Source organism: Arvicola amphibius, chromosome 2, assembly GCF_903992535.2.
Source record: "Arvicola amphibius chromosome 2, mArvAmp1.2, whole genome shotgun sequence".
In the NCBI taxonomy this organism is placed as follows: Eukaryota; Metazoa; Chordata; class Mammalia; order Rodentia; family Cricetidae; genus Arvicola; species Arvicola amphibius.
In genome coordinates, this window is record NC_052048.2 from 94,731,336 (window position 1) to 94,752,206 (window position 20,871).

At 39.7% G+C, this 20,871-nt stretch overlaps 1 protein-coding gene across 1 annotated transcript in view; it reads left to right on the plus strand.

The window, feature by feature from the left end:
* The first annotated feature begins 547 nt into the window (after positions 1-547).
* Nbas (NBAS subunit of NRZ tethering complex) overlaps positions 548-20,871 on the plus strand; it is a 305,414-nt gene continuing 285,090 nt past the window's right edge. The window contains exons 1-6 of the mRNA XM_038318917.1: positions 548-672; positions 2,655-2,709; positions 4,711-4,747; positions 6,299-6,376; positions 6,679-6,726; positions 11,288-11,331. Of these exons, the coding sequence (XP_038174845.1) occupies positions 559-672; positions 2,655-2,709; positions 4,711-4,747; positions 6,299-6,376; positions 6,679-6,726; positions 11,288-11,331 (376 nt within the window). The 5' untranslated portion in view covers positions 548-558. The remainder of the gene's footprint in view (positions 673-2,654; positions 2,710-4,710; positions 4,748-6,298; positions 6,377-6,678; positions 6,727-11,287; positions 11,332-20,871) is intronic.

Here is a 20,871-nt window from a genome sequence, read left to right on the forward strand (position 1 = left end):
TATATTTTTTTTTTATTTTTATTTTTTTTTTTTAAAGATTTATTTATTATGTGTACAGCATTCCTTCCATGTGTGCCCAGATGCCAGAAGGGGGCGCCAGGTCTCATTACAGATGGCTGTGAGCCACCATGTGGTTGCTGGGAATTGAACTCAGGACCTCTGGAAGAGCAGTCAGTGCTCTTAACCACTGAGCCATCTCTCCAGCCCCCCTTGGTATATTTAAAGCCCTCTGGCCGAACACTTTCTGTGTTAGGGGATGGCTACCTAAGTGAACACCAGCATTTCTGGAGGTACTTGTACCTAGTCTTTTGTAGAAACTGACTGGGTAAGAACGGTTCAAAGACTTTAGTCATTTTACGCACAAATGAGCACAGAACGGACAGAGTCCAAGATCTACCTTACACATGACACCGTCATTTTTCTACCCATTGTATGCCCTTTCAGCAGCCAATTAATTCACTTCACTTTCTTCCAATCATCAGCGGCCGCGTCCCGGGATGTTTGACCCGCGTGAGCTACCGTAGGGCCCCTCCCTCCGCCACTCTGTTCCGGGCCAACATGGCGGCCTCCGAGTCAGTGCCGGCTTCGAGTCCCGGCTCTGCAGACGAGGAGGAGACGATCCTTTATGACTTGCTGGTCAACACCGAGTGGCCACCCGAGACAGAAGTGCAGGTGAGCCGGACCCTCCTTGAAGGCGGTCGGCGTGACGCGTGCGCGTGGCGTATGGAGCCACGTAGCGGTGCCACGCAGCCCAGCGGAGCGGGGATGGCAGCTGTGCTGTCGCCTGGCAACGGCGGGGCGGCTGGGTCTGGGGCTCGCTGAGGGGTGTCTGTGGAGTCAGAGTTCGGCTATCGGTCCTCAGTCAGGCTGTCACCCCCTCGGGTGGTTGGTGTCACTCGCCTGCCTTAGAGGGAGGGGGTCCTTGCCACATCCGAACTTGGCTTGCTTTCTTGTTCTCTGTGGCGGGAGAATTTTGCAGGACCCTACGGTCTTCTCAACATCTCAGTAAGAGGCGTGTACGTGTGTGGTTTGTCTGTCTGTGTGTGCACATGGTCTTCTTGACATCTCAGTAATAGGCGTGTACGTGTGTGTGTGTGTGTGTGTGTGTGTGTGTGTGTGTGTGTGTGTGTGTGTGTGTGATTTGCCTGCCTGCCTGCCTGCCTTCCTGCCTGCCTGCCTGCCTGCCTGTCTGTCCCGGGTCCCAGAGATGAGTTGTCTTCATGGAACTTCCACTGTGGTGGAGAGAAAACCGACCAGTGACCGTTTTCCTTACCAAGCCTTAAGTGGCCTTCTGAGCAAAATGCGAAGGGAGTGAAAAGAAAGAAAGAAGCTACAGTCCTCCAGTTCTGCAGGAGACGAAGTACGGTGTTTGCTAACTCATGGACCCTGGAGTTACTCGTTTCCTAGGGAGAGCCTGCTAGTCATAGGGAGAAGAACAGGAGCCTGAGGACCATTTATTTGACATATCGTACAGAGGGCCTGACATGGCAGTGTATTAGGTCCTGGGGAAGCAGCATGCATGAAGGACTTTTATTAAAGATTCCTGAATCCAGCCCACTGAGCTTCATTGGCATCTTTTCTGAGTGTTTATTCCACTTGTCTTAAATTATGTCTTGTATGGGCAGAGATCTCCATATATTGTTTTTATTAATTCCTGCTTCTCCTGAATAATGTGGACATTTTGTAGATTATGACATTCAGAGCTGTTTTGTGCTGCCTTTTAGCTGGATAAAGACACCTGACACTTCTGACAACGTCTGTTATAATGTCTCAGCATGCTTAACATTATACATTGATTTAAAAACAGCACAGCGTCATTTTGTATGGAAACCTCATTGTACTTTGCCCTCTCGCGTCTCTCTTTATTACAGATTTCCATATCTACTCAACACAGCTATTGACCTCTAGGCTCTGCGTCTGATTCACTTTTCCATATCCCCGCGGTGCCAAATTGTCTTCTGATGATTGCTTCATGTTTGTCGAGTGGGCTTCTTAGGGAATAATGTACCCCTACTTGCTGATGCTTTTATTCATTTTATTCTTGGTAGGAGTTTAATAGAGTACTTACTATACGTTCATATACTACTCACCATAGGAAATATCGTTATTCTTTATCCTACAGCATTCAGTTTATAATTATGGAGTCAAATTATTTAATGTACTAGTTCTATCTGTGTTTTGTTAATAACATTGTCTCCATGGATACACAATAGATAACTACTTTTCCTCTGAGTAAAATTAGTTTTAGGTTTCTGTGGTCTACCTAAGTCAACTGTACTGACTTGTCAACCAGTATAGTCTTGAATTGTCAATCCCTGACCTTGTGTGGCCCTACACATCATCAGCAAGTTTCCTACCATTTAGATACACCTCAGCCCTGCCCCTGGTCTTTTTTTGTCTTTTTATTGGCGTTTTGATTTGAAAGCAGTTTCTAACCTCATTTCTGTGCTCTTTCTGACATGTACCTATAATCAGTTTCACTTAAGCCACTGCACACAGTCTAGAGGATGTTATTTCAGACTGGAAGAAGTTTTAAAATTCTATAGTGCTCAATTCTCTGGATAGAAATAAAGAAGTTTAAATTAATATGTTGTAAGTATTGTAAAACTAAAAAATGTAAGTTTAAAACATTTCTAATTTTTTTTAAATTGTAGCTTAGAGGCAACCGAAAGCATGGGGCATCATTCATCATCACAAAAGCCATCAGAGGTAAATATGACTCGTGTTTTATGTATTATATAGTTAGTGGACAATTTTTTTCTCATTTCACAACTGTGCAAACTGTGCAATTCTAGACAGCCTAGTGATTTAAAAAGGTTCTTTTAGACTTCTGATATAAAACCTGATGAAGGTAGTTAACATACATATTGTCTGACTTTAATCTTATATGTAATTATTTCTACAGATGCATGTATGTATGTGTGCGTGTGTGTGTGTGTGTGCGCGCGCGCGTGTGTGTGTGTATGTAGGTTTTCAATCTTGCCTATCTCTAACTCAGCTTAGAACTAAACTGTATCCTAGGTTTAGCCATTACCTGTGTTGTACCAGGAGGTGATGAAGAAGCCCAGTGTGAGACACCATTGCACATGTTTACACAGAGGTTCAGATAGAATGTGAAAAATATTCAAACTACAAGTGTGATTAAATTGAGCATTCATTTAACCAATGATAGACTTTACATATAAACCAGCAAGAGTCTGAAAAAGAATTGAGCACTAGCCTTTTTGAGCTATAAGGACTTTATTATAGTAACAGATTAATATAATTCTTCCAGCAGACTGATAGGGTAGTGCTGTCTTATATTTATTTATTTCATATTATATGTATATATTAATGTATGTGGGTGTCCCTGTGTGTGTGTTTGTGTGTATGTGTGTGTGTGTGTGTGTACCATGTGTGTGCAGGAACCCATAGAGGTCTGAGGAGATGTAGGGTCTGCTGGAGCTGAAGTTATAGATGGTTGTGCGCCACCGTGCCTGTGCTGGGAATCAAACCCAGGTCTTAACTACTGAGCATCTTTCTAGCCTCTACCTTTAATGTTTTTAGATGTGGAGATTTGTTCACATCGTTCTTTGGGAATGTGACTACCTGTCTGTCTTTCTGGCCTTTCAGGTCATCCTTATGTTGGGTATGAGTTCCTTATGAAGAGAAGAATCAGTTCAAAAAAATTGAAAACTTATGAATAACTAAAGTTGTGGTATATTCAGTTTTCATTATTACAAACAAAGTTTTGATTTAATTTAGAAAACATAACTGATTAAAATAATTTAGAAAAAATTTGAAAGTATAAGTAACTACATATCATAATAAAAATTTCTTCATTTTACAACCTAGATATGATATTCTTCTTCAGACTTTTCTCCCTCACTCTAAACCTAGCTGTGTGTACAGGAGTGTGTGTGTGTGTCTTTCTGTATCTCTCAAACACACACACACACACACACACACACACACACACACACACACACACGTGATATAAAGCAGTCTTTTTTTTTTTTCTTTTTTTTTTTTCTCATGGTTTATTTTTTTTTTTTATATTTAAAAATTTCCATCTCCTTCCCTCCTCCTCCCCCTCCCTCCCCTCCTTCTCCCCCTTCTCTCCCCTCCTTCTCCCCCTTCCCTCCCCTCCCCTCCACCCATACCTCCCCTCCCTCCCTCTCAAGGCCAAGGAGCCATCAGGGTTCCCCACTCTATGCTAAGACCAAGGTCCTCCCAACTCCCCCCAGGTCCAGGAAGGTGATCGACCAAGCTGAGAAGGCTCCCACAGAGCCCGTCCATGAAGAACAATCAGAGCCCAGAGCCATTGTCCTTTGCTTCTCAGTCAGCCCCCGCTGTTGGCCACACTCAGAGAGACTTAAACCTGTGTTTGAAATTTTGTTTATCACAGACTTCTCCATATATTACTTACATAGTTGTTGCAAAGTTCAAATTACTATCTTGATTTAGATTTTATACTTCATACAAATAGATTTGTTTTAAAGAGCAATCTACTGTGATTCCTAGTAATGATTTGAATAAGGTTTCTTAGATTAAATTTAGCATCTCAAAAACCATTTTTAAAATTTATAGTTGGAAAATATTTCAATGTTTCAGTAACATAAACAAGGACTTTAATATAAAGAAATATATGTTCTTATAAAAGTTATAGTGTATATTAGGTTGGTCTCATTTTATAAGTTGTTTGCAAATGGCTGCTTCTTTTTATTACAGATCGCCTGTTATTTTTGCGTCAGTACATCTGGTACAGGTGAGCCTTCAGTTCTTACAAAGATTGTCATTTGTGATTTAATGTTTTGAATATCAGATTAAGGTGAAGATATATATATCCAATATATATGGAAATTCCGGCTTTGGAAGTGTGTTCCAATTTGTTGTTGCCTTTTCATTTTCTTTCTTTCTTTTTTTTTTTTTTTTGGTTTTTCGAGACAGGGTTTCCCTGTAGTTTCTAGAGCCCGTCCTGGAACTAGCTCTTGTAGACCAGGCTGGCCTCGAACTCAGAGATCCGCCTGCCTCTGCCTCCCGAGTGCTGGGATTAAAGGCGTGCGCCACCACCGCCCGACACCTTTTCATTTTCTTAATGGTGTGTTTGAAAAGCTCAAATTTTTTTTCTATTTTTTTATTAATGAACTTATTTTACATCCCAACCATGGCCTCCCCTGCCTTCACCCCTCCCCCATCCTCCTCTGTAATCACTCAGAAAGGGGCATGCCTCCCATGGCAAACCCAGTTTTTAATAGGCATTTCACAGAATTTTGTGTAAGCTGGTGACGTCTTAGTACACTCATTGTTCCCTTAGTCCATAGTGATCATACCCTGCTCGCTTCCGTTCCTCTGAAGAGTGTCCTCAACTGCATAGGAAACGCCCCTGTGCTGCATGTATGTCTTGTATATGTTAAGGAGCACTTTTGTTCTTGTTGTTGCATCAACTCTGTGGTCAAAAGCTGGCTTGCTGTGTGGTAGGTCTTCAGATTTTACTTCTTGTGCTTTTTTTTTTAAAATTCTTTGCATGTTGTTGTCTTCAACTATGATGCTGATTTTTCAGGTTCAACAAGGACAAGGAAATAATTAACCTGATAAAAATGATATAATTCAGCATTTAGCAATGTTTGTAGTGATTTTTAAAAGAAAACTTATTAATTGCATGTTGCTTTCTCTAAACCTTAAACTTAACAGTTCTAAAGATAAGATAGTCCTAAAATAGAGACCTTTGATCACTTGTAGAACTATTTGCTCAGTGTGTTTTTTATTTTATTCTCTCTCTCTTTCAGAGAGAGAGAGAGAGAGAGAGAGAGAGAGAGAGAGAGAGAGAGAGAGAGAGAGAGAGAGAGAGAGAGAGTTTGTTTTTGTTAGTTTTGATTTTTGAGGATGTAGGGTGCAATAGGGTAGAGATGGTTGAGGAAATTGGCTGCATTGGTAATTGTACGGACTGTAAGTATGCCATTGGGTGTTTATCTCCTACTCATGAAGTTTCATATATCATATTAGTAGTTTTTGAACTGGGGAGATGGCTCAGCCATTAAGAGCACTGTTTGCTCTTCCAAAGGTCCTGAGTTCAATTCCCAGCAACCACATGGTGGCTCACAACCATCTGAGATTTTGTGCCCTCTTCTGACCTGCAGGCAGATCACTGTATATATAATAAATAACATCTTTTAAAAATTATAAAAATATTGTAGTTTTTGGATTTAGGTTTACTAATATTCAAGTTTTTAATATAAAACCCTCTCTTTTAATTTTTCCTCCTTTACATATGGTTTTCATGATTCAGTCTTAAGCTAGCTGATGTGTTGTGTTTCAGCCCTGCTCCATTTTTGCTTCCCGAGGGACTGGTTCGCTTGGTCAATAAGCAGATAAACTGGCATTTGGTTCTTGCGAAGTAAGTATGTATAAATTCACTTCAAACTTCTGTCTGCATTTCTCCTAAATCTCAACTGAGACATGGATTTTTGGGGTACTGTGGCTTTCATTCTTGATTTGTATTAAATTCCCTTTCTTACATATGGTCATTAAGCTGTATTGAATCATTTCTATGATTTTGTACCTGTATATTCATTCAGTTGTCAAGTCAGAAGGTAGATAATGACAGCAAAACTTTAACAAACTTCCTGTAAAATAATCCCATCAAAGTAAAGACTCCAATACTCACAGCAGAATTTCTTTCTCTTTTCTCCCATGAAGCAATGGCAAGCTTTTGGCAGCTGTCCAAGACCAGTGTGTGGAGATCAGGTAATTGTTAATGTAGGCTCATTCCTTATACATAAGAACTAAGGTTTTAATATTTCCATAGGTGATATTTGAAGGGATTTTAACTATCAAGTCACTTTTGTGAAGTATCAAAGACTGACTTACAAATGACGCTCTCTTAGTGTGGTGTGCTCATCTCTGTACTTATCTGCTGGCTCCCGAGAAGTGATGTCTTCTTGCTACATGAAGATAATATTCTAGAAGTCTGGAAGTAACTGTTGTTGGACTAGTTACAGATGAAATAGTTAATTAGACCAATGCAAGATGTCTCAAGATGTGAAAAAAAGCAGGGCAATGTTGTGTGATATTTAACTCCTTTGCTTTTTGAGGGGCCTACCACCCAGCTCCCAGATAAATCACAAATGGAGGCTTATTTTAGTTATGAATTCCCAGTCTTAGCTTGGCTTGTTTTTATTTTTCCTGCCATTTTTCTTAAGTTATCCCATCTATCTTTGGTCTTGGGGCTTTTTCCTTTTCTTACGTTGCTATATCTTATTTTCCTTCATTCTGTGGCTGACTGCGTAGCTGGGCAGTTGGTCCCTGATGTCCTCCTCTTCTTGTTCTCTTAATGCTCATCCTCTCTCCTCTAAGATTTCTCCTTCTATTTATTCTCTCTGCCTGCCAGGCCCCCCTATCCTTGCTCCTGCCTTGCTATTGGCTGTTCATCTCTTTTTTAGACCATCACGTGTTTTATACACGCAAGGAACCACCGCTTTACAAAGTTAAACAAATGAGGCATAAACCAAAGTCACACACCTTAAAATAATATTCCCCAGCAGGGCAGCTTTGCAATAATGGCATAAGTGTGTGAATATAAGACTGTGAATGACCATACTGGAGATCTGTGTGGTGTCCACTCAGTATATTCAACATGATACTATGTTCTTATCTAAAATATACCTCTAGGGGTTGGAGAGATGGCTCAGTGATTAAAACTGCTTATTGCTTTTGCAGGGACCTGGGTTCTATTCCTAGCACCTGACCTTCATAGTGGCTCACAGCTGCCCATGGCTTCAGTTCCAGGGACTTTAATGCCTTCTGTCCTTCATGTGTACCTGTGTGCACACAGTACACATGAACTCACATAGACACATATGTACATTAAAAAAAGTATTTTTTAAGCTGGCCTGGGTTGAAAACTCAGGAGTAGTTGGTTTGTTTTGGAATTTGCATCAACCCATTAAATATTTGCCATTTCTAATATTGAGGGCCCCCCTTTTACTAGGCAAAGTCTACCTATTGGTTGTCAGATATAAGTGGAGGGCTTGAGTGATGGCTGAGCAGATAAACAGCTTGCTATGCCATCTAGAGGAGTGGAGTTTGGATTCATAGAACCTATGTAAAAGATGGGTGGGCATAGTGTCCTACCTGTAATTCCAGTTTCTGTGGTAGGTGGAAATGGGATCCCCACAGCAATGCAGCTAGCCACAGAAACTGAGAGTGTTAGCTCTGGTTTGAACATGAGACCCTGTGGCAGCATATAAGGTAGAGACTGATAAGGAAGACACCTGCTGTCAATTTTGGGCCTCTCTATGTGCACATATCCACCTTCACATATGTGGGTGTGGATGCATACTGACATGCACACCACACATATAAATACTTAGATACTAATTGAAATGTTTTCTGCTGCTCCACTGTTCTCACTAAAATAGCACTAGTGCCTATTCAGTTGCTATTGCGTTGGTGTTCATTTTCTGTACATTTTAGGTTTTTTTCTTCCTGTGTATCCAAGCAGAACTGGATTCTTGCAGCTTTTTGGAGGAGTAGAAAAGTCTTTCCATGTCAGGTACTGGCTTCAAGTGTTCAAGGAAGTGTTTTCTAGTAAATGAGGAATAACCAGCAAAGTAAAGTGTATGTAGCGATTGTCTTGCAGCTTTTCTTTGAGATGGGATCTTTCTGTGTGATCCCAGCTAGCCTAGAACTTTTAATCCTCTGCCTCTGCCTCTGCCTTCTCAGTGCTGGAGTTACAGGTGTGTGCCACCATGTTGGGCTGTTTTTGAATTTTAAAGTCACTTTCTCTTTCTCTTCTGTCTATTCTATCCACAACAGTGATGAACACAAGTGGCTTTCAAACATTTCTGAGACAAAATACCTAACCAAAGCAGCTTAGGATCAAAGAGTTCATTCTGGTTTCTGGGAGGTGTAGTCTGTCGTAGTGGGGAAGGCGTGATGACAGGAGCCTGAGGCAGGCTGGGCATACGGTGTGAGTGGTCAGGAGACAGGGAGAGGATAGGAAGGAGGGCTGGGCTCCAAAACCTTCACTTCCTTCAGCAAATGTCCACCTCCTAAAGGTCCCACAACTTTCCCAAACAGCCCCCAGCTGGGGACTAAGTGGTAAAGCTCGTGGGCCTATGCACGGCATTTCCTATTTAAACCACAATATACACTGTGAGACCTGCGCAGTGGTAGCTGTAGCAACACCGTGCAGGTGTTTAATGAGTATTTCTTGATTAAGGTCAACTGTGGGAGTTGATGTTAGTGTCTTAGGTCATTATTTGCCATAGGAGTAGTTGTGAACATGAAATGGTTCCTGAGAAAAGAGACGAGAAACACTGAAACAGTTTAATTTTTGAGAGGTAGCCCTGCTTTCTGCAATAGTATTTGGGTTGTTGTTTTCTAGTGTTTTTTTTTTTTTTTTTTTTTTTTTTTTTTTTTTTTTTTTTTTTTGGTTTTTCAAGACAGGGTTTCTCTGTGGCTTTGGAGCCTGTCCTGGACCTAGCTCTTGTAGACCAGGCTGGTGTCGAACTCACAGAGATCCGCCTGCCTCTGCCTCCCGAGTGCTGGGATTAAAGGTGTGCGCCACCGCCGCCCGGCTTTTTCCAGTGTTATTGTGTTAAATGCTGTCACTAACTTACTATGCTGTCCTTAACTTGCTTGTCCTAGGGGCTGATTTTGGATAAAATAACAATGTGTGAATTCTTCTTTAATTTGCATGTTGGCAGCAGCTACAGTTTTTGAGTGGTTAATAGATTTTTACTTTATTCAAATAGTGAAGTAATAATTCCATATGGTTGTGGGCTGCTGCTAATACGGGAACTAGTTAGAAGCTGTGAAAGACCCCAACAAAGACAGGAAGAAACTGAAGAAAATGTGCGAATATCCCTACCACAAGTTTGCTCTATGAAAGTGAATAAAGTATGACGGTTTTAGCAAAGCCGTTATGTCCATCCCGCTTTCCTCTTCCCACTCACTTGCTGTCACATGCAGGGTGGCTGTGATGCACATTCACTGACGTCTCCTTCAGTTTTCTCTGAGCTGTGTGAGGCGCTGTCATCCCATTGTCTGAAGGGAAGGTTATGTTTATCCCTTGTCTCAGTCCCTGAGATGGAGTAGGAATCAGATCAGCTTCATTTCAGAGCTGCTTCTCTCTGCCTCGTCCCACTTGGGAGCTAAGCAGTGTGTTGTCTTGGATACTTATTTTTGTATTTATGTCTGTAGTCATAGCAGACATTATTTGAAAAATAGCTAAAATATGAAAAGTTTTGTAAATTATTTAAAAAACAGTGCTTAGTAGTCCCTTTAGAAATAATAGAAGATATAGTTAAATAGAAAGAATTAGTAATTACCTTTTTGACTGTCCAACTTGTTTATTATTAATATTTTTATATATATTGTTTGAAACTTGTCTTTCTGTCTGTGTGTATGTGTGTGTGTGTGTGTGTTTGTATCATTAGTGGATAATATTGTTTATTCTACTTGATGCCAACTTGTGAATTACTCTTGTGATTTATAAATTTAATTTATACTTTAAAATTTATATCACTTTTTTTCCTGGGTAACCCTTGAAATGAATTTATTATGAAATTGTTCCATGTCAGGTATAGTAATTGAATAATATTTCATTGGCTGTGCACAGCAAAATTTAATTAATCCTCCATACTTGATATGTTTTTCTTCTTTATAAATTGGATTGCATTAGTTTCCTTGATAACTATATAAATCTGTAATTATTTTCTGGGAATAACTTCATAGAAGTGAAATTGGTTGGTCAAGTTCTATAGATATTAAAGTTTTAGGTAATTATTTTAAAATTATGTTCTTAAAAGTTCACCAGTTTTTGTTTTGAACATAGTTTTACTAATTATGCTACTACATCCTATATTTCAGGATTATAGATTGTAAACAGGTTACTGCTTTATGTATAAAGCCTATTTAGGTTATGTGATTTATTAAATTATTAATTTGTGATCAGACTTTGTAATATGCTACGGACCAATGGTTCTTAACTAATATCAGTGTGTGGAGCTTTGGTCTATAATCTTACTGGGGTCCCATTCTAGATTTATTGAATCACATCTTTTGAGCCTGTGGTGCAGACTCAAGCACCCTTCTGCTATATCACAGTGTTCCTGCTTTAGCCCCATTTCTGTGATGAGAAGATTGCTAATGAAAGAATCCAGTTTGAGACACTAAGCCACCTATCTTTGTGACAGAAGCATTACCTACTATTATGTACAGGTGTTGTCTAGATCACAGTGCTTCGTAGACTTACATATCAGTTTATTATGGTAAAACTATTATTTTTATTTTTCATTTGTAGGTCTGCAAAAGATGATTTTACATCAATTATTGGGAAATGTCAAGGTAAGAGTTTCCAAAATATTGAAATATGAAAATTTTAATTTTGTAATGGTTTACAATGTTTCTGTAAAGTTTGAATAGATATTCCCAAAGTATTTACTAGTAGTGTAAAAATTGATGAATTATTGCTTAGAAATGTGCCGAAGGCCTCAAAAAAATCATTCCAATTTTAAAAAATGACTTTCCATTATGTGGCAACAAGTCAAGGAAATTGTAAGGCAATATTCTACTTGTTCTTTATACAATCAAACACCACTACCTGTATGTAGGACATAACCCACAGCTACTCAAAGGATTGAAGTCTGGCAGATGGATGTGTTCCATTTTGTAGAATTCGGAAAACTAAAATATGTACATCATGACCATTGGTACCTATTCAGGTTTTTAATTGGCAACTGCTTTGAGTTTGGAAAAGGCTGATTAGGTAATAATACCTTTGCTAGATGTTATGGCCATCATGGGCATGCCTACACAAATAAAGATAGACAATGCTCCAGCATATGTTGCTAAGAAAATGAAATAGTGTTTTACTTATTATAATATAAAACTTATTACAGGCATGCCACACAATACTACAGGACAGGCAGTTATAGAAAGATCAAATCAAATTCTAGAGGATATGTGAATAAAAAGAAAGAGATGATAAAGACCCTCATATAGATTTCATTATGCCTCATTAACTTTGAATTTTCTAAATGCTAGTGAGAAAGGACTGACAGCTGCAGAGATACATTAGGTAATACAAAACACTATGGAATTAAAGCAGCCAGTATACTTTAAGATGTGCTGACCTCAGAATGGAAACCAGGACATGTGTTATGTTGGGGAAAGGTTTTTGTTTTTGTTTCCACAGGAGAAGAAAGGCTATGATTACCATCAAAATTAATAAAGGTTAAATTTGAACAAGAGAGACCTTAATTAGAAGAGATGAAAGTTCATTAAGCAGCATGGGCATTTAATCTAATCTAACCTATAAAACTAACAAATGCTTTTCATTTGATCAGAAATAACATGCCAAAAGAGAACCTCCCCAAAATTAGGGTTGGGGAAGGGTTTTGTTTTGTCTTTTCAGGAGAATTAAGTCATCCAGCTAAGAAATCTGAAGACCACTTGACAAATAAGACATCTGAAAATAAGGATAAATCATCCAAAAAACAGTGTCCCAAGAAAAAGAGTAAATTGCCCTATTGGTATATCACATTTCCAATAGGATAAAATTTCATAAATCTTACAAAATGTTTGTTTCTGCTATTCTCTACAGACATGTAATGCAAATGATCTTTTTGTAGTCCCAGTCCAATTAAAAATTAAAAAATGAATGCTGGCTTTGGATTTGGAGTGTGGCTCTCTCCTTCTCTAAACCCAAGCATGCTTATTAAAGTAAAATCAAAAATTCCTGTCTCATGTCAGAAGAGCCACCTGATATGGGACAGAAGAAAAATAAATATTTAAGAACTATTTTATTGCCACTAATCTCATTTTCCTTTGGCTTTATATTGACTCTTTAACAGCTTTTCTTAAGATATATATATATATATATATATTATCTCAAAATTTATGATTATATATACATACATAATATAATATATATAAGTAAAAATTAAATTTTTTGTCCTGGTATTAATGGTTATATGGATAAAAATGAATGAAATTTATGCCCTGGCAATGCATTAGCATGCATGGGCAACCCATATATGGTGGTTCTGTTGAATTTGTCCATATTGGGTTTCATGGTCTAAGTTGGTGAGGGTGACTGACCAGGTCTCTTCTCCAAGAGAGCACCAGATCTCGTTACAGGTGATTGTGGGCCACCATGTGGTTGCTGGGAATTAAGCTCAGGACCTTTGTAAGAGTAGGCAGTGTTCTTAACCCCTGAGTGATCTCTCCAGCCCCAGTGGTCATATAGAATACTAATTCTAGAAAAAGGTTTTATCTACCTTCCTGTACATGTTTGGGTTTGATTCTCTATCAGCTTTCTGCAGTGAACCATAAGCATGCATAACATTAATCTTTCAAGTCTCCAAAAGGAGGATGGTGCCCCACAAAGACAATTCTTTCAGGACTATGATAACACCACTAAGCTTAAAAAAAATCATCATCTAAAGATTGGCTTTTGGCTACAAACTGCTCAGAACAATTTTGAGGTGGCTATCTGAGATGAACCAGCCTCACAGACTTCTCTAACCAGAACTTGAGACAAGCCCCTCACTTTCCCATTACACAGAGACTGGACAACAAGTGATTAAGCTACCTCTCTCAGGACTTGACAATTAACCCAAATTTTCTTTTCAGGATCCCCCTAAAGATATAGTTGCCCCCAGACAGCAGGAAGTAAATTTAAGAATATGATGCCCACATTCCCAAGAGGTGGGGTGGATGGCTTTTGGTCATTCAATGAGTTATGCGTTTTTGCCATTGTTTAGGGGCGCTGGTTACAAGTTGTTATTGGTTATGGTTAGGAGGAAAGTTGACCAAAGGAGAGTAGAGGCAAAGTTCTTGTTTAGAAATGAAAAAAGGAAAGATGTGGATATGACCAGATTAAAAGGTAGATTATTGAATCTACTTTTAAAAAGCAACTACTGGTTTTAAGTATTTTACATTGGACTTGACTATTGTATATTGTATACAAATTTGTATATTGATAAAACTTTAAGATTAATTTTTTTTTTGAATTCAACTCACTCAGATATGGGCAATTTTATTTAAAACTCTTGTTTGACTCTTCAACGTTCAATACATATTGTCAACAAAAAATGTCATTGTTCTGGTCCTACTCAGTAGTTTCTAGATGGCCTCAGACAGTGTGAACAGCACTGGACTCCAACTCACAACATTATCTGTCCCCATGTAACAAAGTGTCCCCCTCAACAGAGCTGCCACAATAGAGCACAATTCCCAGATGCACAAACAGTGCAAACGCCACTGTGTAAGCCGGAAAACACATGGCAGCAAGCACTCCCACGCTTGTCCCAGCCAACAGCCAACTTGTCCCAGGACCAACTCTGGTTGATGAACTTTGAGGTCACGGAGGCACAAGTGCCAAGTACCAAGGTGAAGATTGGGGCAACAGCAGCTGCAGCAGCATGGCAGGTTCTGGTATTGGCATGGTTTCAGGTGTCCCCTTTCCTTCTGCAATAAGGCCCTCTGAGGTTCTGAAGCAGGATTCCATGTGGTCAAAATGATACCATGTCCTGGAAGATCTCCCACTAGGCCTGCTGTTGCCAGAGGATCCGGTCACATTTCTCAAGCATGCCTTGTACCAGTGCTCTCTGCCTTCTCTCAGCGATCCTCAGGATGTCACAGGTTCTGGTAAACTTTGCGGACAACTCAAGGGCCAGACCACATTCCTGTAGCAGTGACCAGGCCTGATCTGGGCCCAAAGCCTTAGCTAACAGGAGTGCCACAATCCCCACATTGATGGGAGCAGGCCCATCACTGAGGCTCCCATTTTGTGGCTCCTGAGGAGTTGGCCTTGTGCACCTGTTCTGTAGTAGATGTAAGAGAAGCTTCCATTCCTCCAAGGTCTCAGGGATCCACCCTTTGTCCCCGTCCATCAGACTTATGTCGTTCAGATACACAATGTTGCTGAAGGCCTCCCTCCTCCTCTCCGGCTCCAGACAGAGTGTAAGATACCCAGGCCAGAAACTTAAAGGGAACAAAGTTGACAAAAGGAGTAAGTACAGTGAATGTCCATGAACGCCACTGTCCATGTTAGCCACATGTGGTCCTTAAAGCTGAAGGTAAACGTAAATAAAAATTAAAACTCAGAGTTAATTTGTTGTTACGATAATCTTGTTTGTTTGTTTGTTTTTAAAGACAGGGTTTCTCTATGTAGTTCAGGCTGTCTTGGAAATCGCTCTGTAGGCCAGGGTGGCCTCAAACTCAGAGATCTACCTGCCTCTGCCTCTTAAGTGCTGGGATTAAAGGCGTGCACCACCACCACCCAATAATAAAACACAAGATTTATTTGTGTATTATGTGTATAAATGTTTGTCTAGATATATGTTTGTTCGTAATGTACAAGTCTGGTGTCCCCAAAGGTCAGAAGAGGGCATCAGATCCCCTAGATCTAGAATTACATCAGTTACGAACTTCCATGTAGATGCTGGGAATTGAACCTAAATCTTTTGCATGAGCAGCAAGTGTTCTTAATCACCGAACCATCTCTCCAGTCTCTAAAAGTCAGCTTTGTAATTAAAATTGGTGATCACATGTGGCTAGAGGGCAGTGCAGTAGAAGATTTCCATCATCACACAAACTTCTACTCGACAGCCTGGATCTAGTGTGGGTGAGAAACAAAGCTTTATGTACTCTGTAAGTAGTTTTATTTTTCAATTTTATTTTCATTATGTATAAGGCTGCTTTGCCTGCATGTTCCATATGTGTGTCTGGTGTCTGGGGAGGCAAAAGAAGGTATCAGCTCCACTGGAATTGGAACTACAGACGGTTGTGCTGAAAATCAAACCTAGACCCTCCGGAAGAGTAGCCAGTGATCTTAACCCCTGGACCATATAGCTAGCCCCTACTTTTTAGGTTTTACCATGCAATACAAAAACAGAATGTGTCTCCAAATCCCAGTCCATGGACTTTCTCCTTGGTGCTTCCTAATCACCAACCCTTCATCCTGTAATAATCCACACAACCTCTTCCTGCAGACTTTCCTTTCTCATGGGACAGCACTAGAAATAATCTCCAGGGAGTCTGAAAGATGGCCAGAGAGATGGGTCAGTAGGTTAAGAGACATGCTGCCACCCTAGACAGCCCGAGTTCTATCCCTTGAACTCATATGGCACAAGAGAACCATCACTAGAAGGCTGTTTTCTGACTTCTACACAGATGACATAGCATGCACTTGCCACCTCCCCAAAATTAAATTAAAAATAAAACAAATGACTATTTATTGTTTAAGTCCCAAAGAGTATCTCATGATCTTACCAGCTGCCACCCGCCCAGTCTTATCCTTCATTATCAGTGAATAAGTATCACAGTTGTCATTGCTAACGGAGCAGAAGCAGAGGGCACCAGCCAGTGAGTAACCCTCCCATCAGCAGTGTCAGTTGTACACCCCATCCTGTTCCCTCAGCAGACTCACCCCACTCCACAGCCTTCAGGGCTGACTGCCAATCCCCCTTCCTCCTGAGCCCTTCACCAGGAAATCTATCCTGATCTCTCCCTTCTTGGAAGTCTTTTATCTGTTGTAACTGGTGTGCACTTAATACAGAATAGCTGGGGGAACTGGCTCTAGCAACTGAGCAGAGGCAATACAAGCACTTAAATACTATCACTTAAATCATTGGGCTAGAAAGACAGCTCAGGAGTTAAGCAAGATTAATTTTGTTAGAGCATACTGTTCATATGTTTCTAATCTGGTTCAAGATATTGTATCTTTACAGCTCATTTCATAATGTTATATAAATTTCTAGTTCTTCAAAGTTATTATTATCAACTGTTTAGGCTAATATGGAAATGCAGGTTGGTAATTAGTCACCTATTACAGCTAAATTTGTAGTCATATTAGGTGTGTTTTCGAGGTCAAACAAATATATTTTAGATAGACAGGTCATCTTCAAACACTTCAGAGATCTACAGAATATGGTATTCAAGACGTTTTAATAACGTAGGTTCCTTTTTTATGACAATGAGACATGTCTGCTCCTGGCAGGACCAGTCTAGTTCATAGAAGATGATGGGCACTGAAGAAACTCCACATGGAGTTTACTTTCTTTGTGACAAAAGTAAGCCACTGGGCAAGATAATGCCCTTGCCCCGACTGCTGACAGTTGTTGTCCTAATTGGTCAAGCAGGACACAAAAGAGAGTGACTGCCAAACCTTGTCAGGATACGGCAGGACAGTCTTTCAAAAATTCGGCTTCATAGAAAAGTCTGTGAAATAATCTAGGCCTTTAAATTCAAAATGGATGCCCCACATTGTAGAGGAAATTTGGGTGACTGTCCAGGCAGCCAGCTGTTTCAGTCATTTCTCACATTGTTTGGAAGTTGCTTGCACTTTCTGTTTATTCAGTTAATATTATCTCCTTCTTGGGTCTTTGAGGAAGTTGAAGACTAGATAGTTATAGTTTTCCTTGTTTATAAGACTCAGAAAAGAAATTCGCTAAAGAAGTGTAAAGTGTATAAGATTGAGAGATATCAAAACATAGTAATGCACATTATGATAGAAAACAAGTTAGGTACAAGACTTTGGACTCACCAAGACAGGATAGATAATGGAGTATTTTCTTTGAGTTTGTCAAATGCAAATGGACTAGACATTGTTGATGCACTTATTGCCTGTATATGTTGTATATAGTTACTGTACTTATTGTATATAGTTTTTCTTTTTTTATAGTTTTTCTTATATTAGTTATAACCTTTTTATATTAAACAAAAGAGGGGAAATATAGTGATATTTTGTTTATTATATATCAAATAATGTTTGCCTGAAGATCAGAGTGCAAAGCTAGCCACACTAGTCAGCCATACAGGCCATGCAGTTGCGGTACACACCTTTAATCCCAGCAGCCACACTAGTTAGCCATAGAGGTCAGGCGATGGTGGTGCGTGCCTTTAATCCCAGCTAGAGAGGAATATAAAGTGAGATGAGACAGGAACTCACTCTCTTTTTCAGTGAAGATTTCATAGAGGTAAGAGCTCTCTAGTGACTTGGCTACTTTGCTTTTCTGATCTTCAGCTTGAACCCCAATATCTGTCTCTGGGTTTTTATTATTTATGCTATAATCTGTAATATGCACATAATTTTTAAATAACAGAGAAATTTTGAATTAACATGTGGTGCATGATTGCTACTTAAGAAGTGCTAAAGAGTAACTACTAGGTACTATGATTATACCTAAAAATTCTCAGTTGATTGATTCTAACTGTCGAACATGGTTTTTATTTTGTTACTCAAGGTCATTCTTAGCCTACTCATCTATCTTAGTTAGGGATTCTATTGCTGTGATAACTCTGACCAAAGCAGTGTGGGGTGGAATGTGTTTATTAGGCTTACACCTCCATATCACTGTTCATCATCAAAGGAAGTCAGGACAGGAACTCAAACAGACCAGGAACCCGGAGGTAGGAGCTGATGGAGAGGTTATAGAGAGGTGCTGCTTACTGGTTCCCCACGGTATGCTCAAGTTGCTTTATTATAGACCCATGACCACCCGCCCAGGAATGGCACCACCTACAATGGGCTGAGTCCTCCCTCTTTGATTAATTAAGAAAATACTTTACAGGCTTGCCTGCAGCCTGATCTCATGGAAGCATTTTCATAATTCAGGTTTACTTTTAGCTTGAGTTGTTGATGTTAAATCGAGCCAGCACACCATCTTGTGACAATTTTTTTTTGGCCAGGTGTCCTGTGTTGTAGTGAACAGTTGTGATCAGTTTTCTCAGCCCCACTGTGCCCTCTTCCCTTAATACAGTTCTTTCTGCCACACAGCTGCTGCTGTTACAGTGCATTGGTTCATTAGCCTGCGCTTGTGAGGTCAAGTGCAGCTCCTCTCCTCACCAGTCTGTGACTCTCTGATACTCGTCTGCCTGTAGCGACCCTTGTCCTGATTTTTCTTTTCCAACTTAGATTATGTTTTACTTATCTAATTGCTATGATGAGAATATTTGACCAGAAGAACTTAAGGAAGAAAGCATTTATTCTAGCTGGCTCAGGTTTTACAGTTCGTTGTGGATGTGGGAATGTGTGACCACTCATTCCATTGGCTAAATAGTCAGGAAGCAGAGAGAGGGGAGTGTAGGCAAGTTGGGGTTGTAAGAGCTCAGAGGCCCACCCTTCACTGATACACTTCCTTTAGATGACTCCACTTACAAAACATCTACAGATTTTCCAATAGTACCATCGCCTGGGGACCAAATGCTCCAGTACACGAGTTTGTGGAGAATATTTCACAATCAAACTGTAATAGATTGTAAAGCCTCTGAAGGCAGGGTTACTCTGTTACTCAGCTTAAAAAAAGATGTCTAGTTCTCCCCATACATGGTAGTTACACACATTTCTAGTGTCTACCATGCTTTCCCACATAGGATCGACACACATGACAGTTACATACATTTCTAGTCACTCACTGTAGTCACATAGATTTTTTTTTGTCTCTGTTAAGTTGTGGGAGCTATAAAATTATTTTTTTATGAATGAGTATGTATTTGTCTGTTCTTGGCTAATTTTGGAAACTTTTGAGAGTAAATTGTAGGAGACTGCTCTTTAGTTTCCTGGTGCCCAGATCCGAATAATTACACAGAAACTATATTAATTACATCACTGCTTGGCAAATGACTTAGGCATATTCCTGGCTAACTCTTACATCTTAAATTAATCTATTTCTATTATTTTATATTTTACAGTGAGGCTTGTGGTTTGTTACCTCTTGTTTCTTGAGCAGCTACATGATGTCTGCCTCCTTTGGCAGCTCCTTGACATCTTCTTGACTCCACATGCTCTCTCTCTATAGCCCTTCCAGCCTGGCTATATTCTGCCAAAGCAGCTTCATTCATTAACCAGTAAAAGCAACACACAGACAGAAGGACATCTCACATCAGTAAATGTATATTTATTTTATGTTTTGTATACTATAGTACATATGTACATTTTTGAATAGTGTCAGTCAGGCTTTGCATTTCTCTTTATACAGTGTGTATACAAACCACATCAGGACCTTGCGCATTGGTAAGTCCTTTCTGGGGAGTAACTTTTTCAAGATAATGAGAAGCAGTGTTTAAATGTTGACTGTCAACTTGGAACTCAGGTATATCCTGAATTGACTTCATGCACTTCTCTCGTTCATAGTTGCTAGATTAGGTCAGATCTGCATAAACGTCAAGAAGTCTACAGAAGAGTCATGTGGGTTGTTCAATTGCCTATTTGCCAGTGCAGTTTTCTTGCTGGTGAAAAACTTAGGGAGTCTGAGACAGGCCTCTTCTGAGCATGCTCACTCAGTGTTGGCATGATCCTGACACACAGGGAGGGCCCCTTTGAGTGTTTGCATTAGGCACCTGCTCTTAGCCAGCAGGTAAACTAAAATGCCACAAGTTAACATGAAAATAGGAAGCTTCAACTGTTCTGTATTTTGTACATAGTGTATTTGTTAGAGTTTTTTAGTGCATACAGTTAATGTGGCAGCCTAGATGAGATAATGTGGTGAGAACTAATGGTTTATTTTGTGGGCTTCTGAATGTCAGAATTTATGACCTTAATGCTGCATTAATAGCTTCTCTCCATTTCATATAATGTGAGGCAATGATCATTTGCTTATTATTTGACTCATCTTTATGGGAATCACTCCCATATGCCAAATGATATTTCATGTGTGTGCCTGGAGAAGAGGGGCCAGATTGCCGTTAATGCATTTTTGAGACTGCATATTGCAGAGTCTGCAAACTGAAATAGGAGTTATTTGTTTCCACTTTGATATTTTTCAATTATTGTTTTATAAAAGATAGGCCATTTGAGAATGATTAAAATGTGGGCTGGAAGTTGTTTGACTCTGTTCACCAGACCGTTGATGGCAATTCAGTCTTCTTCTGCCTTAAAAA